Here is a 17,256-nt window from a genome sequence, read left to right on the forward strand (position 1 = left end):
TTATAGTAATTTCCCTAACGAACCTAAATTATGGTAACTTACGGTAAACCCACCGTAAAATACCGACTTACCGTAAATTGCAGTGGATTTACCGTAAAATACGGAAATACGGTAATCCACCGTGATTTACGGTAATTCGGTAATCCACCCGAATTTTTTACGGTAGATTTATCGTATTTGACGGTAAATTTACGGTATACCCGCCGTAAAATACGGTAATCCACCGTAAAGTACCGATTTACCGTAAATTACGGTGAACCCACCGTAATTTACGGTAAATCTACTCGAATTTTACGGTTTTCTACGGTAAAATTACCATAAATTTACGGTAAATCAGGTCTGCTAGGGATACTGCAATTTGTTGCATTTTAACCGTAAAACAGTGAAACATTTTACGGTAAAATACCGCAATTTACGGTCTAATATAACAAATTACGGTAATTTACAGCAGTTCGTGGAATTTTTACTGTCACACAGTGAAATAATTGACTTGACGGTAAAATGCGGTACCTTTACAGTGATTCTGCACATTAAAGTTGAAATATTGCAACGTAACCACGAATTTGCGGTTAAATATCGCACTCTTACCGTAAAATATTGCAGTACTGCCTCAAATTTGCGGTGATTTACCGCAATTATACCGTAAATTTGATGTAAAATACAGTATTTTATCGCAAGATCCCGTAGTTTGAGGTAAAATACCGAAAATTACAATTACTTGCCGTAATTTACCGTAATTCATATTCATTAAGGTATTGATTAAATGGAGATAAGAAAGTTCTCGCAATTCCATGGAAAAATAAATTTACCGAAGTTTTAAATTAAAAATTATTAAAAAAAAATCTGTAGCTTTTTCTCCCGCTTCAAACTCCGCTGAATTAATTTTAATTTTTTGAACGCGTACGTGGCGCGAGATACTACCGCGCCTGCGGATATAATTACATAATATTCTATAGAAAAAATTCTATAGCATATAAAAAGTAGACAAATAATAAATAACAAAATTGCTTACGTTTCACAATTAATCTAACAAAGAAGCTAAAAGTTAGTTTATAATGCACGTACGTGCATTGTTGCGCAACATAATAATAATAATAAATGCAAGCTCTACATGACAAGGCATAAACCATACAATCTACTCTATTCCTTTCAGTTTTTTTTTAAATATACGTATATGTATATTTTCGATATATATTATTTACTACGGTTTTAGTTTACTCACAGATACTGTTGTTGCAGTGCATGAGTTGGCACGTTTTCTGATAAGTACTGAACCTTCCCATTTTCGTTTAAACTGCGCTATGACCTAAAATATACAATATTTGTACAGAGAACTCATCAATCAAAATTTATTAACAATATCACAACATTAATCTGCACAAAAACTTGCTCTAGATCATTATTGCTTTCATTGTAATTCAAAATTTCTATAAACTCTGATACGAATAATAAAAAATCCAAACTTTTTTAGGATATTTGTTACGTCGCTAATTAACCTAAGATATTCTTACCTCGCCATTGCAGAAGCAGAACAAAATAGCGACACAAAGACCCTGCAATTTAAATAAAAATCAATAAATTTTGCTCTAATTTTCTAACAGTTAAAATTTTGAAATAAAATTCAAAAGTTTTTGTGATAAAACTAAAATTCCGTCTAAAGTATCACTGATATGAAAAAAATGTATACGAGCAATTTTGTAGCTTATAAAATTGTCTACAAAAAAGGTCTCATTGAATTTTTACGTACATCGAATTATTCCGATGCAATAGTAACCCAATGTCCAAAAGTAAATTTCTACGTTATTTTTCTCAATTGATCTCTTGTTTATTTTCTCTGTAACTCAGAAACTATCAGGGATACGTTAATAAGCTTTCATACCTTTTTTGTAGCAAATTAAATTTCCTACAACTTTTATTCGAAACTTTTTTTCATACAACTTATAATTCCGGTGGAAAATTAATTTGTTCATAAAAACTCGAGTTTTTTGTTTTCATAAAATTGAATTAAATACACTGAGAATAACATTTTTCTCTGACAACTAAATTTTAGTTATGACAAGAAAATTATTTGATTGCCCATTGCCAATTATGTATTTGGTTGTTTCCATTAAATATTTTATAATTCACCAACCAAACGAGTTGTTAGAAACAATAAAATATTTAGTCAAGATAATTACGCATTTAGTAGCAGGCATAAAATCAAATTGATTACTTGTAGAGCGTATAAAGTAGTCATAATGAAATATATGAGTGTTCATTATAGAGAACGAGCTATTAATAATAATTAAATATTATTTTAAAATGACAGAATATTTATTTAAGTCAAATAAATACATGTTTAGGAAAATAATTTATTTCCTTCGCACGTACTTTTTTTTATACTATGAAAAAAATTTTCAGCGAGTAACGCGTCCCATAAATGCTTCAAGATCGGAATATAAAAACTCTGAATGAGTTTCTTACCAGGGACACTACAAAGCTGTGGGCGCGATCTAGTGGCGAGCACGGAACTACTCGCGTTGCTGCTGCTTAGCACCATAACTTTTAAATCAATGGTCATTAGGTTCAAATATATATTTATTAACCTCGAACAAATATATATATTATTTAATATTCGGATTTATTGGCACTATAAAATAGTTTAGTTGTCTATCAAATAAGTATTTTCTTAACTTTACGAACTGATTTCATTATCTTACCCGGAAAAAAAATATTAGTAAATATTACTGAGATTCTCGTCAACAGCGCGCCTAGACCGGATCTCAGAAAATATTATGGAGTAGAACGTAAGAAATTAATAACAGATGTATTTTTTTGACAAGTGTCTTGTAGTTTTTTAAGGTTTAATTAGTAATTTTAAATAGTCAAGCAGTATATTTCAACGATTAACTGTTTTAAATATTATATATTGATAGGAATGCGACACGCGTAGTCGTGCAAGGATGGCAGTCCAATCCTTCCACAAATGATCTGTCCAATATCATCGTGGACGGTAATCGACTGATCCTCGAGAACTTGGATGTGACAGTCGATGCATTTGTAAAAGGCGCTGATGAGACTGCTGCATTTATATTGGCTGCCATCAATGCGGCGAATGCGGGTAGGGAGGCCCCGTTCACTCTGGTGATTTATGCCTTCGGCAGGACCGGTTCGGGGAAGTCGTCTACATTATTCGGCGATGATGCCCGTAACATTCCCAGTCTTGCGAGCACATTATTTCCGGATGAAACACCTCAGAATCTTTAGTTTCAGTAAGTCGCACATGGTTGCTTATAATGTCAGCAAACTTATATACCTAGTAAAAACGCGGTATGTTTAAATCAGACCGTTCATTTGCAAAGAGATCGCTCTGCTATCTTTGCCCTATTATGAGCATCGTCTTACTATCAACATGCAACATCCAAAAACTACACGCTAAAAGAAATATATGAGTGATCATTATAGAGAATGAGCTATCAAAAATAATTAAATATTATTTTAAAATGAAAGAATCTTTATTTAAAAGTTAAATAAATGTATATTTAGAAGAATAATTTATTTCCTTCACACGTAATTTTTTTCGTACCATGACAAAGATTGTTCAGGTAAACATCAATATTAAACACTAATGTCATAGTGTAATACAGTATACTCCTATATGACTATTGAAAGGGAATATACAAACTCTGAAATAAGTATCTTACCCGGGACACCACAAATGGTGGGCGCGATCTAGCGGCGAGCTCGGAACTACTCGCGTTGCTGCTGCTTAGCACCATAACTTTTAAATCAATAATCATTAGGTAAAAATATATATTTATTAACCTCGAACAAATATATATATATATTATTTAATACTCGGATTTATTCCAATAAATTTTAGTTTAACAGAATTTATACAACAAAACCAATTTAATTGTCCGAAGATAAATTTTTTCTCAGTGTAGTCAATTGAACTCTGGTATTTGTTCAGTAATAAATCTTATTACTTATGGTTATTATTATTATTATAAAGTAGATAAAAGCAATTTTATAAGTCAACTCGTATATTATTTTGTTTAAAATAACGATAAGTAACTTTACATTTAAGTACAAGCACTCAAGGTGTTCTCATCTAATTTAGTACATGCTTCAACAAATAGCAAAGCACATTTATGTCGCTTCAATACTATCTTGTATAAGTGTTTTAAAGTCTGTCATTATTTATCAGTACCTCCATTTAAAAAAAAAACCTTACAGTTGTTATAAATTCGAAAGTTAAACAAACTATCGATTTAATTTTGAACAAAAAAAAAATTAATTGTTTAAAAAATACCTGAAATGAAGCAGTTACAGCTGACACAATATCGTGAGTCTTTTCCCAAGAATGGCCTTTAGGAGGACGGAAAGGCACCACGAGATAATGGAGACCCAGAAGCGGAACTAACAGCAAAGTCGCTCTGAAAAAATATTTTTGTTTATCTGTTAGATAAATTTTAATAAAAAAAAAACTTTGAATTGGGGATAATAATTCTCTGCTAAAGCCCATTTAATGCGACGACGATAATGATCTTTTGTGTTGAAGTTTAACTTTAAGTTTAGCAGTGAAATGGGCAAAGTTTTTTAAAAAAACAGAAATAGGTAAAAAGTAACATTACTCAGGTTAATATATCAGGGAAAAAGTTTTCGCGGATATGGAGTCCGTACCTGAAAGCTTGGAGTATAGACCGTGATGGCCGGGTCCCGATAGCCGGTCCGGCTCTCAGTTTTGTCAGAAGAACGCGGACGATGTTGAAGAGAAAGAGAAGATTGAGAAAAGTTGACACGCACACGGGATAAACCAGGACGTTTGTGAAGTTTCCTTCGTCAATCCAGCATCTAGATTTCAATTTAAAACAAATTAATTTTTTTAATCCCTAGAATTTTTATTTATTACAATTTTTCAAATTTCCTCAATTATTACCCCCATGAAAAAAATTTATTAAAAAAACGAATGTTAAAATATAAAAAAAATATATTTTTCATGTAAAAAAAATATATTAAAAATACATAAAAAATATATAAATATATAAAAAATATATTTTAAATAGCTAACTTTTGGCCGATTTTCGTATATATTTTATATATTTTAAATATGTTAAAAATATATAAAAAATACATGTATAAAAATATACGAAAAATATATTTTTCTTATATTTAAAAATATTAAAAAAATATATTAGTAATATATTTTAAATCTATAAAAAATATAAAAAAATTATATAAAAAATATATTATTAAGTTAATTAACAACATAGAAAAAGAAATATATAAAGTTTATATAAAAAATATATTTTTTATATAATTTTAGTATATTTTTAAATATACAAAAAAAATATATTTTTTGTATATTTTTATCCATGTATTTTTTATATATTCTAAGATATATTTTTAATATATTTAAAATATATAAAATATATATGAAAATCGGCCAAAAGTTAGCTATTTAAAATATATTTTTTATACATATTATATATATATTTATATATTTTTTATGTGTTTTTAATATATTTTTTTTATATGAAAAATATATTTTTTTTATATTTTACATATATTTTTTTTATAAACTTTTTTCATGGGGGTATTTTAGTTTGTAAAAAATTTTATCTCCCAGCTTTTGTCAGATTTCTTCTAATGAGTCAACTTTCAATTTGTCATTAATTTTGTTGATAAAAAAAAATTTATGAGTTTTAAAAAAAATTTTCAACAAAACACAAAAAATTGAGCTCTTACTCGGTTTAAAAATTAAAAATCTGAATACTAAGTGAATTGCAAGGCCTTGAGTTCGAATCCCAGCTTAGGTAAATTTAAAAAAAAAAGATTAATCTGAAAAAATCTCATTAATTTATAAAACATTCGTGATTAACGTTAATTAAAATGCATGGAGAAAACTAGGTCGAATTAAAATCTATACCATCAATTATTCAGCATATGATTTATATAGATATATATATACTCTCATACAATCCAACATTGGAAGCAATAATTATTAGCAGCTAATACACTTAAAATAAAACCGCACAGACACATTTGAATTTGAGTGTCACCCTGATCCGAGCTTCGACTCATGTTAATGTAACCCGTGGATAAACTCAACATCTAAATCTATGCGACTATCCCCGGAATCTGAGTCTCGTTATACGTTCAATATTATATGGAGACCAGAACGTTAATCCAATGGACAAACCGCAATATCCAACGAGCCATAGGGTATGCGATACTCTACTCTCTGTTCTACTCCTCTCTATAACAGACCGTTGGTTACTACGTCAATCGATCTTCCAACTTGTCTACTATCAGCATAAATCAATTTGCTATCCGTCATATGTTTAGCATAACGCAGGTGCATTATACGGTATAACCCAGCCCATATTAAATATTTTACTGTAATATTGTAATATTTAACTCACCCGCAATTACACGATTCAAAACGCGGTGAAAAATTTAATGAAGAAGTAAAATAAAATTTCCATTGCAATAGTGTGTTAAGAGTGCACACATTTTAACCCTAATCTATTGAACAAGGGTCGTTTGTGTCCATGCATTTTAAAATATTCTACTGTAAGCAGCCTACATGCCTTCGAATTTTTGAAAATTTTTATTTAAAACACGATTTTCGGGGCTAGAAACAACTCTACTCTCTAAATATGAATTAGTGATTTTTCACTAATTTCAAGTGAATATTCACTAATTGTCAATGCTACAATCGTACCATGCAGAATTAGTGAATATTCACTAAATGAATATGTGAATATTGGAATTCACTGATTTGATAAGTGAATATGAGAATCCACTAAATTGAAAAGTGAATATGGAAATCCACTGATTTCATCGGTGAAAAAAAATATTATATTGCGAAAAAAAATATAAGACGCTTGTAATTAGATCCGAAATGTGTTTAATGTATTAGAATCTTTACTTAGAGGAAGTATACATGATTTTGATTGATGAAAAAATCCCGGTGACTGCTGGGCTCGAACCTGCATCCTTCCGATTCAAAGTCTTTGATGCTATCCACTGCGCTGACCTACGCATGTGATCGCGTGAGTGTAAATAGTATATTCGTTATGATACCAAACAATAACTGATGAAGAAATCAAAAATCCGTGATGTTATGATTGACGTACTCTTCATATAAATATATTATTGTTCTGTACTTCTATTTTTTTTTATTTTGAAAGTTTTTTATTAAAATTTTTAAAAATAGCAGCATAATTATTAATTATATTTATATCTAGTAAAATATTTAATTATTTGCTAGTTAAAGTTACTAGTGAAATTGTGAAATTCATAAATTAAGAAGTGAATAACAGTTTCACTTGTAGAAATTATGAAAATATCACTAGTTCAGTAGTAAAAATCACTAATTTGCTAGTGAAAATTATAGTACTAAATTTATTAGTGAGAATTCACTAATTTTTTATTTAAATACACTGATTATGAAGTAAATACTGCTTCACTGACGTAATTAATGAAATTTCCCAAGTCGCCAAAAACGGCATTTCTACCCTATATTGCCTTCTTTTGTATTTATCCAGACCAAATACAGTCTAATTTGACTAAAATCAATTCAAATTTTTCCCGGAAATTTTAATGATATCCAAAATTTGTAGTTCACTCAAAGAAGTACTCGATTTTCTTTTTTGTAGTCATTATTTTACAAAAATTTATTTGAACTTCTGTTTGTTTTATTAATCAAAAAATCATCTTCCAAAAGTAGAAGATATCTCAGTGCTTCGCGATTGAGTTGTGCAATAATAATAATAATAATAATAATAATAATAATAATAATAATAATAATAATAATAATAATAATAATAATAATAATAATAATAATAATAATAATAATAATAATAATAATAATAATAATAATAATAATAATAATAATAATAATGATAATAATAATAATAATAATAATAATAATAATAATAATAATAATAATAATAATAATAATAATAATAATAATAATAATAATAATAATAATAATAATAATAATAATAATAATAATAATAATAATAATAATAATAATAATAATAATAATAATAATAATAATAATAATAATAATAATAATAATAAATAGAAAACGTGACTATTTGGTTGTCTTGCGTATTTGCATATTTTTAGGCCGCCAGTAATGAAATGGAAGATCGTAATTTAAAAAAATTTATTTTCTCTATACTATTAGTAAGATTTCTTTTGAAATTTTTTCTAAAAAGATTGTGATTTTCATAGTGATTGATTCAAATCCATTAAGATCTGTCATCTTGGCTGCGTCGTATTTTGTGTAAATAAAAGTGTATTCAGAGTGGCATTTCATGCGATATGAACGGAAGTCCTGAGGGATCGTCCTATTTGCGAGCTTTTACCGCAAGCTCTCTCTAACTACTGCACTCCTACTGAGTAAAACTACTTTGTATTGGTGTATGTTGTATGATATCGCGTAACTACCCTTTAACATTCTCTACTCTCGTTCTCTTGTTTGTGTTTCGCCACTTCCGACCTCGTGGCACTTGCTTTGTATTTGTATATTTATGTATATTAAATTGCGTTGATGGGAATATTCACGGGATGGTTCATTTTTATTGATTAATTAATAATTCATTTATTATTTTATTGGATAGTTATTGTTACCTTTTCGCAATGTCATATTTAATACGAGTAATTGAGTTTATTTTTTATAAGACAATGGCGGAAATCATTTTATTTTTAATTTCTTTTTTCTATTTACGATCCCCTGAACGAATTAAGACCGTCTTTAGTAGGAAAAAGTACGAGGACTCTGGTAAGAATTGAATTTTTTTGGAATTGACGTCGGGGAGATGACACCGTCGATATATTTTTATGGAAAGTGGTCGGTAGATTTTCTCCTATGGGAGATAACTCTATACAATATTAACGTTTTTTGTTCATTATGATGTCCTCTAGTAGAAAAAACCCAAAAAAGTCCTAAGAAAAATTTTTTTTTCGACTTATGATGCCGTGTTTGGCCAGAGAGGATGCAGTCCATGGGTTTTTATAAAAAGTAGCCCGTAATTTTTTCCCTGTTGGGAATAACTCAGCACAATATAAACGTTTTTTGTTCCTTATGGTGTCCTCTAGTAGAAAAAACCCAAAAAAGTCCTAAGAAAATTTTTTTTTTTGACTTATGATGCCGTGTTTGGCCAGAGAGGATGCAGTCCATGGGTTTTTATAAAAAGTAGCCCGTAATTTTTTCCCTGTTGGGAATAACTCAGCACAATATAAACGTTTTTTGTTCCTTATGGTGTCCTCTAGTAGAAAAAACCCAAAAAAGTCCTAAGAAAATTTTTTTTTTTGACTTATGATGCCGTGTTTGGCCAGAGAGGATGCAGTCCATGGGTTTTTATAAAAAGTAGCCCGTAATTTTTTCCCTGTTGGGAATAACTCAGCACAATATAAACGTTTTTTGTTCCTTATGGTGTCCTCTAGTAGAAAAAACCCAAAAAAGTCCTAAGAAAATTTTTTTTTTTGACTTATGATGCCGTGTTTGGCCAGAGAGGATGCAGTCCATGGGTTTTTATAAAAAGTAGCCCGTAATTTTTTCCCTGTTGGGAATAACTCAGCACAATATAAACGTTTTTTGTTCCTTATGGTGTCCTCTAGTAGAAAAAACCCAAAAAAGTCCTAAGAAAATTTTTTTTTTTGACTTATGATGCCGTGTTTGGCCAGAGAGGATGCAGTCCATGGGTTTTTATAAAAAGTAGCCCGTAATTTTTTCCCTGCTGGGAATAACTCAGCACAATATAAACGTTTTTTGTTCCTTATGGTGTCCTCTAGTAGAAAAAACCCAAAAAAGTCCTAAGAAAATTTTTTTTTTTGACTTATGATGCCGTGTTTGGCCAGAGAGGATGCAGTCCATGGGTTTTTATAAAAAGTAGCCCGTAATTTTTTCCCTGCTGGGAATAACTCAGCACAATATAAACGTTTTTTGTTCCTTATGGTGTCCTCTAGTAGGAGGAACCATAAAAAGTCCTCAGAAAAAATTCATTTTTTGAATTCGGACCCATATCAGGATAAATTAAGATAAATGAGGATGAGACTATTCATGATTTCCTATGAAGAGTGGCCCGTAACTTTGCTCCTGTTAGGAATAACTCAGCACAATATAAACGTTTTTTGTTCCTTATGGTGTCCTCTAGTAGAAAAAACCCAAAAAAGTCCTAAGAAAAATTTTTTTTTTGACTTATGATGCCGTGACTGGCCAGGGAGGACACAGTCCATGTGTTTGCTAGCATTCTTCCAGAAGACGCCTCAATTTTGGTCAGGATCCTCGTCTAAGAAATTCGAAAGAAGTTCTATAGAAAATCTAGGCTCAGGGTTCGCTATATCAGGCCAAGGATGCCTCTGTCTATGTATTTTTGTGAAAATTAACCCGTTGTTCCTTTTCCTATGGGGCTTAACTCAACCCCTTTGACGAATTACGACTGATTCAAGCTCAATTGAAGTGATTTAATGCTTCTAAAAATTTCTTTACAAAATCTGGTACTGACTATAATAAAATTAATTTCTATAAAAGAAAAATTTAATTTCCTGTCTAACGAAATGAATAAAGAAAATAAATAAATGAATAATCATAAATAAAAATAAAATAAAATTTTTAATTAAACGTAATCAAGAGTTGATTGATGCTCAGTTTAATTTAACCATATTAAATTTTTCTCATGAACAAACTTCAATTATCCTTAACAAGGGCACCACATATATATTCACCCAAACATTAACACACACTTTCAATTTATACTCAATTTCAAATGCTTGTATCATTTCCTTACGCCTCACTTAGTATCTCCCATTTTAGTAATGAAACTTCAGTAAGATAAGACGATTACTTCCATTCTCTTTTTCCTTCATTTAGATTCCACGTGAAAGAAATAAAAAAAATTCTACACGGTAGATAAAAAATAGAGAAACGTCAAAGGATTTTTTTTTCATTCGTTAAAAAAAAAAAAAATGCTATTGAATTTTATGAAACGAGAAATAGATGAAAAGATTTTTTATTTTGAGAATTTCTGTATCGTCTGTTCGTACTACCGGTTAATTGTAAATTATATTAATGAAAACTTACTTCAAATTATCAATAGGATCGTCGGATGTGAATCGCAGTGATGCATAAATTAAGACAACGAGTGCTGGAGCCGGCCATCCAATAGCCATTAGCCATTTCACTAAATTATGCTCACTTGTAAATGCATTGACGAGAATTGTGTGCAAGTAAAAACCTTCGCACAACATCCACGCGTAATTGGTCAACAGAAAATAGTGGAGGATTATGTGTAATAAGCGACAGGATATCTGTTACAGAAAATTAATTTCTTATAATTAATTTATTGATATACTTTTTGAAATTTTTCGATTTATTTCATCTGGACGATCGGTTGAAGCGATAGTCGGTGATATTTTTTGAAGAGTATTTGTATGTAAATGAAAAATACTTACACCATTTTCCATAAGTAGATCAGTATTTGTTACTATAAAAGCGTACCATATTAACCAAAGGGCATTATTTACGGCAAATGATGCAAAGAGATTCATATGAAGAGTTATTCTTGCACATCTTAGTGTTCTAAAATAGTTATTTAAAATTAATTTCAAATTAAAGGGATTTAGATTTAAATTACGTATTGGTAGGATTTGCCTTCGGCTCGCGAAACATATGTATATGAATTTTTTTAAAAAGAGTTTAAAAGACTAGCATGTTGGTGGCATTTGCCTATGGCTAATGAAACATATTTATGAATCATTTAATTATACACATAAGGAATTTAGATATTGAATATTGGTAGCATTTGCCTTTGGCTCGTGAAACATACCGATATAAATTTTTATTAAAAATGAATTTAAATGATCACACATTGGTAGCAATTGCCTTTGGCTCGTGAAACATATCTATATAAATTTTTTTAAAAAGGGATAAATGAACTGGTATATTGGTAGCCTTTGCCTATGGCTAATAAAACATACCCATGGATTAATTAATTATACAAAAAGGGAATTTAAATATTGATTATTTGTAGCATTTGCCTTTGGCTCGTGAAACATACCGATATAAATTTTTGTTAAAAATGGATTTAAATGATCGCACATTGGTAGCAATTGCCTTTGGCTCATGAAACGTACCGTTATGAGTTTTTATTAAAAAAAATTCTAATGATCGCGTATTGATAGCATTGACCTTTGGTTCGTGAAACATACTTCTCCATTTTATAGAAAAGGAATAAGAGAATTGGCATATTGGTAGCATTTGCCTTCGGATTGTGAAACATATTTTTATAAATTTCTATCAAAAAAAATTCTAATGATCGCGTATTGGTAGCATTGGCCTTTGGCTCGTGAATCAAACTTTTATAAATTTTTTTGAAAAGGGATAAAAAACTGGCGTATTTGTAGCATTTGCCTAAGGCTTGTAAAGTATATAAAGGTAAATAAATAAATAACAAATAAACTTACCTAAAATATGACAAAATACCCAAAGATACAATGAGTGCAATTAATGATATCGTATATCCAATTTCGTAGATAATATTTAACTGCTGTGCCCACTGGAACAAAATTAAAGGGAGTTTAAATTATTAACACAGATATCTCATTACACTCTAGGTATATATATATATATATATGTATATATATCTTGATCTGAATTTCTCTACTCTGCTCTACTCTATTTGTCTCCTCCATATAATATTATCAGTATATTCTCATTTGAGATAATGACACTCCTTAACGAGCTCCGCCGTCAAAGTTATACGATCTGCTCTCAGTCGCATAAAAAGGGGATAAAAAAATTAATATATAAAAAATCTTAAATAAAGTGATATTATAATAAACTACTGTTTCCTTGTACTGTTTTGTCCCGGCATCCTTGTGCTCTTGTGTGTAATATGAACACACATTTTATGGTGTTAAATCATTCATGAGACTCCATAAAAGCCCGGGGAATAGACCGATGTGATACCCCCGTCAAAGATTCTTTGTCTCTTCTAATAATAATAATAATTATCCTGTTTAATAAACTACCCTCTGGTGAGTTGATTTTATAGCCACCATACATAATTTTTATGTATTATGGATTATAATTCATGTAATGGAATGTTTTATTTATTTTCCATGGTAATTTATCCCCGTGAAAAATTGTACTGCTTCTAGTCGTAAGTTTTGTCCATAGGAAATTTTTAATTAAATGAAAAAGTTTTTGTGTCAATGCATCAAAGCTGTACTGTGTAAAAATTTTTTCGTCATTTAGTTTAAATAAATTTGGTATTTACTGTCGGACATAAAAGTGTAGTGAGAAGTTAAATAGAAATGGAACTGGGGTTTAATATAAGAGTTAGTCGCCGGAAACGAGCTTGATGAATTTTCTAGTTGGAAAGTGGATTTCCTGTTCTCATTCACTGTCTTACTATATACTGACAACTACAACCGAAGTTCATTTTTCTTTTTTTCCGTGTCCTTGTTTTATTTTGTGTATTTACTTTTTTTTTACTACTGGCATCTGTGGCTCAGATTCAACACTTTCCATTACCCGGACACTCGAACAGTAAATATAGATATATATAAGGATTTATTTTGTAGCTGAAAGGTAAACATTGGCAATTGCAAATTGAATAGTAACTTGAAGTTTACTTTAAGACAATGTATGTTTACATGTTTAATCGTATTAAATCTTCGTCTTGACATTCTTATTGAATTGTCGTAATGCAATTACTCTTAGAATTAAATCAACACTTTATCCAATTATATTTTAATTGTTATTTAGAATTTTATTGAGGCAATTTATTTTGTAAACTAATTAACTGATGGTTGGCTGAGTAATTTTATGGAAAATTAAAAATGAGTAAATTTTTTGAAAAGTAAATTAAACGCCCTTTCAAATGAGTACCAACAAGCCATACTTATTTTTAGGTTGAAAAATTCATATGTTTATTGGTATTTATAAATATGACTTTAGTTATGAAAAATAAGTATGGCTTGTTGGTACTCGTTTGAAAGGGCATCTGATTCTCTGTCGAATTGTGGGGGGCAAAATTTTTTTTTGAGAATATAGAAAAAATTACAACTCATTTTTTTCTCCTTTAGATTTACGTAAAGTGAAATTTCTTTTTTTCTATAAAAAAAATTGGTATCATTACGTTTGAAGTATAACTTTTATTGAAACTTTTTCTCATAAAATAAAACCCGTCACAATATTTACAATCGCTCAAGTGGAAACAAAAAATGACAGGTTCGTAAAGAAAGTAATAACCCAGTGAATGAAAAAAATATAACGCATACTAAATATCAAAATTACCATTAATTGCGCATATTATGGATTATAATCACAGCTATTAATCGTAATACGACAGGACAAATTACTACAATCATGTATAATTATTTCAGTTTAATGCTAATTAGTCAATAAACACGAAATTAATAATACTCATACTAAAAGTCAAATACCTCATACCGCATAAATTCTCCAATATATTATTCCATAAATATATTTATAATATCATTAGACAATTCAAACAACCGCCAATTGAATGCTTAATCACCCGAATTTTATTTCCGCTCCATTTTTTTTTTTCATAAAAATTTTTTATGGAATTTAATCGTATTCAATGGGTAAAAAACAGACTCAATTTTTTATTTTACATCGGATTTTATGAGATATAAAATATCTATAGTCTAAATATATGACAATTGTAACAAGTTTTCAAATTGTTATACTTTATGTGAATTGACACATGACGAAATGTTATCTTTTCAAGAACAATTCACCCTTTATATGACACAATCATATATATACATATATATCCTTCGTACATAAATATGACACACTCATTTCATATATTTATATATGCACGTGTGTGATATTTGTATGGGTATGAAAATGTAGATAGGAAATTCTCTTTTTAGTTTTTCTCTAGCATTAAAAGATATATATATATATATATATATATATATATATATATATATATATGACTCGAATCGTATGCTCTGGTAAATATTATACTCTGTTGCATAATATGAGATAGATCACATACATTTTATATATATATTTCCTTTATGAATATATATGCATACATATACATATATATATATGTATATATGAATGAAAATCGTATTTCTGCATTGAACCGATATTTCGACGCTTTTATGAGAATTAAATTTTATCGTCAAAGGAAAAAAATTTCAAATAATTAATGGCGCGAAAATATTCAAATTAAATAATTTTGAATTTGAAATAATTAATGAATTACTTACATGCAAGTCATCAGTATTTACACAAGTTGTATAATTACTCCATACACTATTTGTTTCTGGATGTCTAAACCAACTCCCATTTGGTTCACAAATTTTGTGGGCAATTACTGTAACATAAATTTGAAAAAACATAAATTATTATGCAAATTAAGATCTCAGGACTTGATACTTTTTGAAAAGAAAAATTAAAGGTCTAAGCAAATAAATAAATTACTTAGTGGTACTAGGGTTAATTTAAATTAATTATCTTGTGTTACTTTGACGCATTACATAAAATTAAAACACAAAGAGAAAATTGTAACACATGAGTAAACGAATTTAGACAGCAGGTTACTTTGAAAGTATAATATTTTACAAGCTTGCGGTATCATCAAACAGCTTTCCGAATATTATATTGAAAAGTTTGTGCTGAGGTATACAAAATATAACTTCTGCTTTATATATTTAAAGTTAACGGTAATTAGGAATTAATTAATTAATTACTAGTTACTAGTTATTAATTAACTGCTTAGAAAAAAAATATTTCTGTCCACAAGAAAAATTTTTCATTTGAAAATAAAGAAAAAAATTTTCTTCGGGGGAGTAAAATTTTTTTTTGTGGATTTTCATTTAAATCCTTCGTTTAATAATTTGTTGAGTGAAAAGTAATTGTTTTTATTTTCTGAAGGATATATTTTTATGATTTATGTTGGGGAGAACTGAAGCTCGAGTAATTTGAGGTATTTTAAAAAATAAAAAAAATTAAAATGGAAGGTAAAGAAGATTGAACGCATTGGACAAAGACGTTTCTGTTAAAGTCTAAGGGGATTTTCTTGTCTTCGGTTTGTTTCCAAGGAATTCTTCAGCCATTTACTAGGATGATAGAAAAGCTTTTGTTTAAAGTTTAATATGATGGAAAATTGACAATAAAAAATTCAAGACAACGTTGAATCTTAAAAGTTATTACATTTTTTTTAATAACTTTGTGGTCTTGATTAAATTATTCGCGACGGGAAATTAAAACTTGAATGGGAATTTCCGGCGTAAATATTGAATTTGGGTCAAAAGTCAATGACGTCTTTTTTGTAGAGAATTTAATTCCCTACAAAATTTGTAAAGACGATTTTTGACGTATCTCTGACGGTTTAGCCAGAATTTAAATTCAAAGTTTGAAACGAAAACTTATTCGTCAAGTATTGGGAAAATATTTAGTTATTTTCTTTCTTTTAAAATTCCTTCTAAACTATCGATTGTACATAAAAGTTTGCTGATATCTTTTTTGTAGAGAATTTAATTATCTACAAAATCGTAACAGTCAATTTTTTTCGTATCTCCAGTGGTTCAGCCAGAATTTTAATTCAAAGTTTGAACGAATAAAAATTTTTCAACTATTGGAAAATTTCAACTTTTCTTTCTCTTGAAATTCCTTTCAAACTATCGATTCTACGCAAAAGTTAGCGGATATCTTTTTTGTAGGAAATTTAATTATCTACAAAATTGTCACAGTCAATTTTTGTCGTATCTCCAGTAGTGCAGCCAGAATTTTAATTTAAAGTTTGCAATACGAAATCTCATATGATCCGACTCCCGCATTCTGGAGCAAAAACTAAAAAAAGTCACGATCGCGAGATAAATAGACTTAAATTTTTATTAAACGCAGTAAGAAATGTCTTCAAAAAGTAATTTTTTAATAAATCAATAAATGATTTATATAAAAAATTAGATTTACGATCACGAGTTACAAACTCAATACATTAAGTATCCAAACACGTGCTCGGCATAATGAATGAAACAGTTTGTCGCGGTCTAATTTTGGCTCCAGTCCAGAGGGACAAGAACGAAAATAAGATTAAGATCAATAAGTGCTTGTTCAACCCCTTTTTTTACCATCTCGAAATAATTTTTTCTCAGTATTTTAATATATCCAATGTATCCAATATTTTATCTCAACTTGTCGTCGTTATTTTCCTAGTGATTTGAAATTTAATCTTACAAAATACGAAGTAATCTCTGTAAAATTTT

The 17,256-nt window shown here is 29.1% G+C and overlaps 1 protein-coding gene across 5 annotated transcripts in view; it reads right to left on the minus strand.

The window, feature by feature from the left end:
* LOC130675136 (calcitonin gene-related peptide type 1 receptor-like) overlaps positions 1-17,256 on the minus strand; it is a 222,135-nt gene that overhangs the window by 2,681 nt on the left and 202,198 nt on the right. For all 5 annotated transcript variants that reach the window (XM_057480641.1, XM_057480638.1, XM_057480640.1 and 2 more), the window contains 8 exons: positions 15,256-15,362; positions 12,463-12,554; positions 11,452-11,578; positions 11,081-11,307; positions 4,666-4,836; positions 4,295-4,418; positions 1,512-1,553; positions 1,223-1,306 (listed from right to left, as the gene is read on the minus strand). In XM_057480641.1, the coding sequence (XP_057336624.1) occupies positions 1,223-1,306; positions 1,512-1,553; positions 4,295-4,418; positions 4,666-4,836; positions 11,081-11,307; positions 11,452-11,578; positions 12,463-12,554; positions 15,256-15,362 (974 nt within the window). The remainder of the gene's footprint in view (positions 1-1,222; positions 1,307-1,511; positions 1,554-4,294; positions 4,419-4,665; positions 4,837-11,080; positions 11,308-11,451; positions 11,579-12,462; positions 12,555-15,255; positions 15,363-17,256) is intronic.

Source organism: Microplitis mediator, chromosome 9 (assembly GCF_029852145.1).
Source record: "Microplitis mediator isolate UGA2020A chromosome 9, iyMicMedi2.1, whole genome shotgun sequence".
NCBI classification, from domain to species: domain Eukaryota; kingdom Metazoa; phylum Arthropoda; class Insecta; order Hymenoptera; family Braconidae; genus Microplitis; species Microplitis mediator.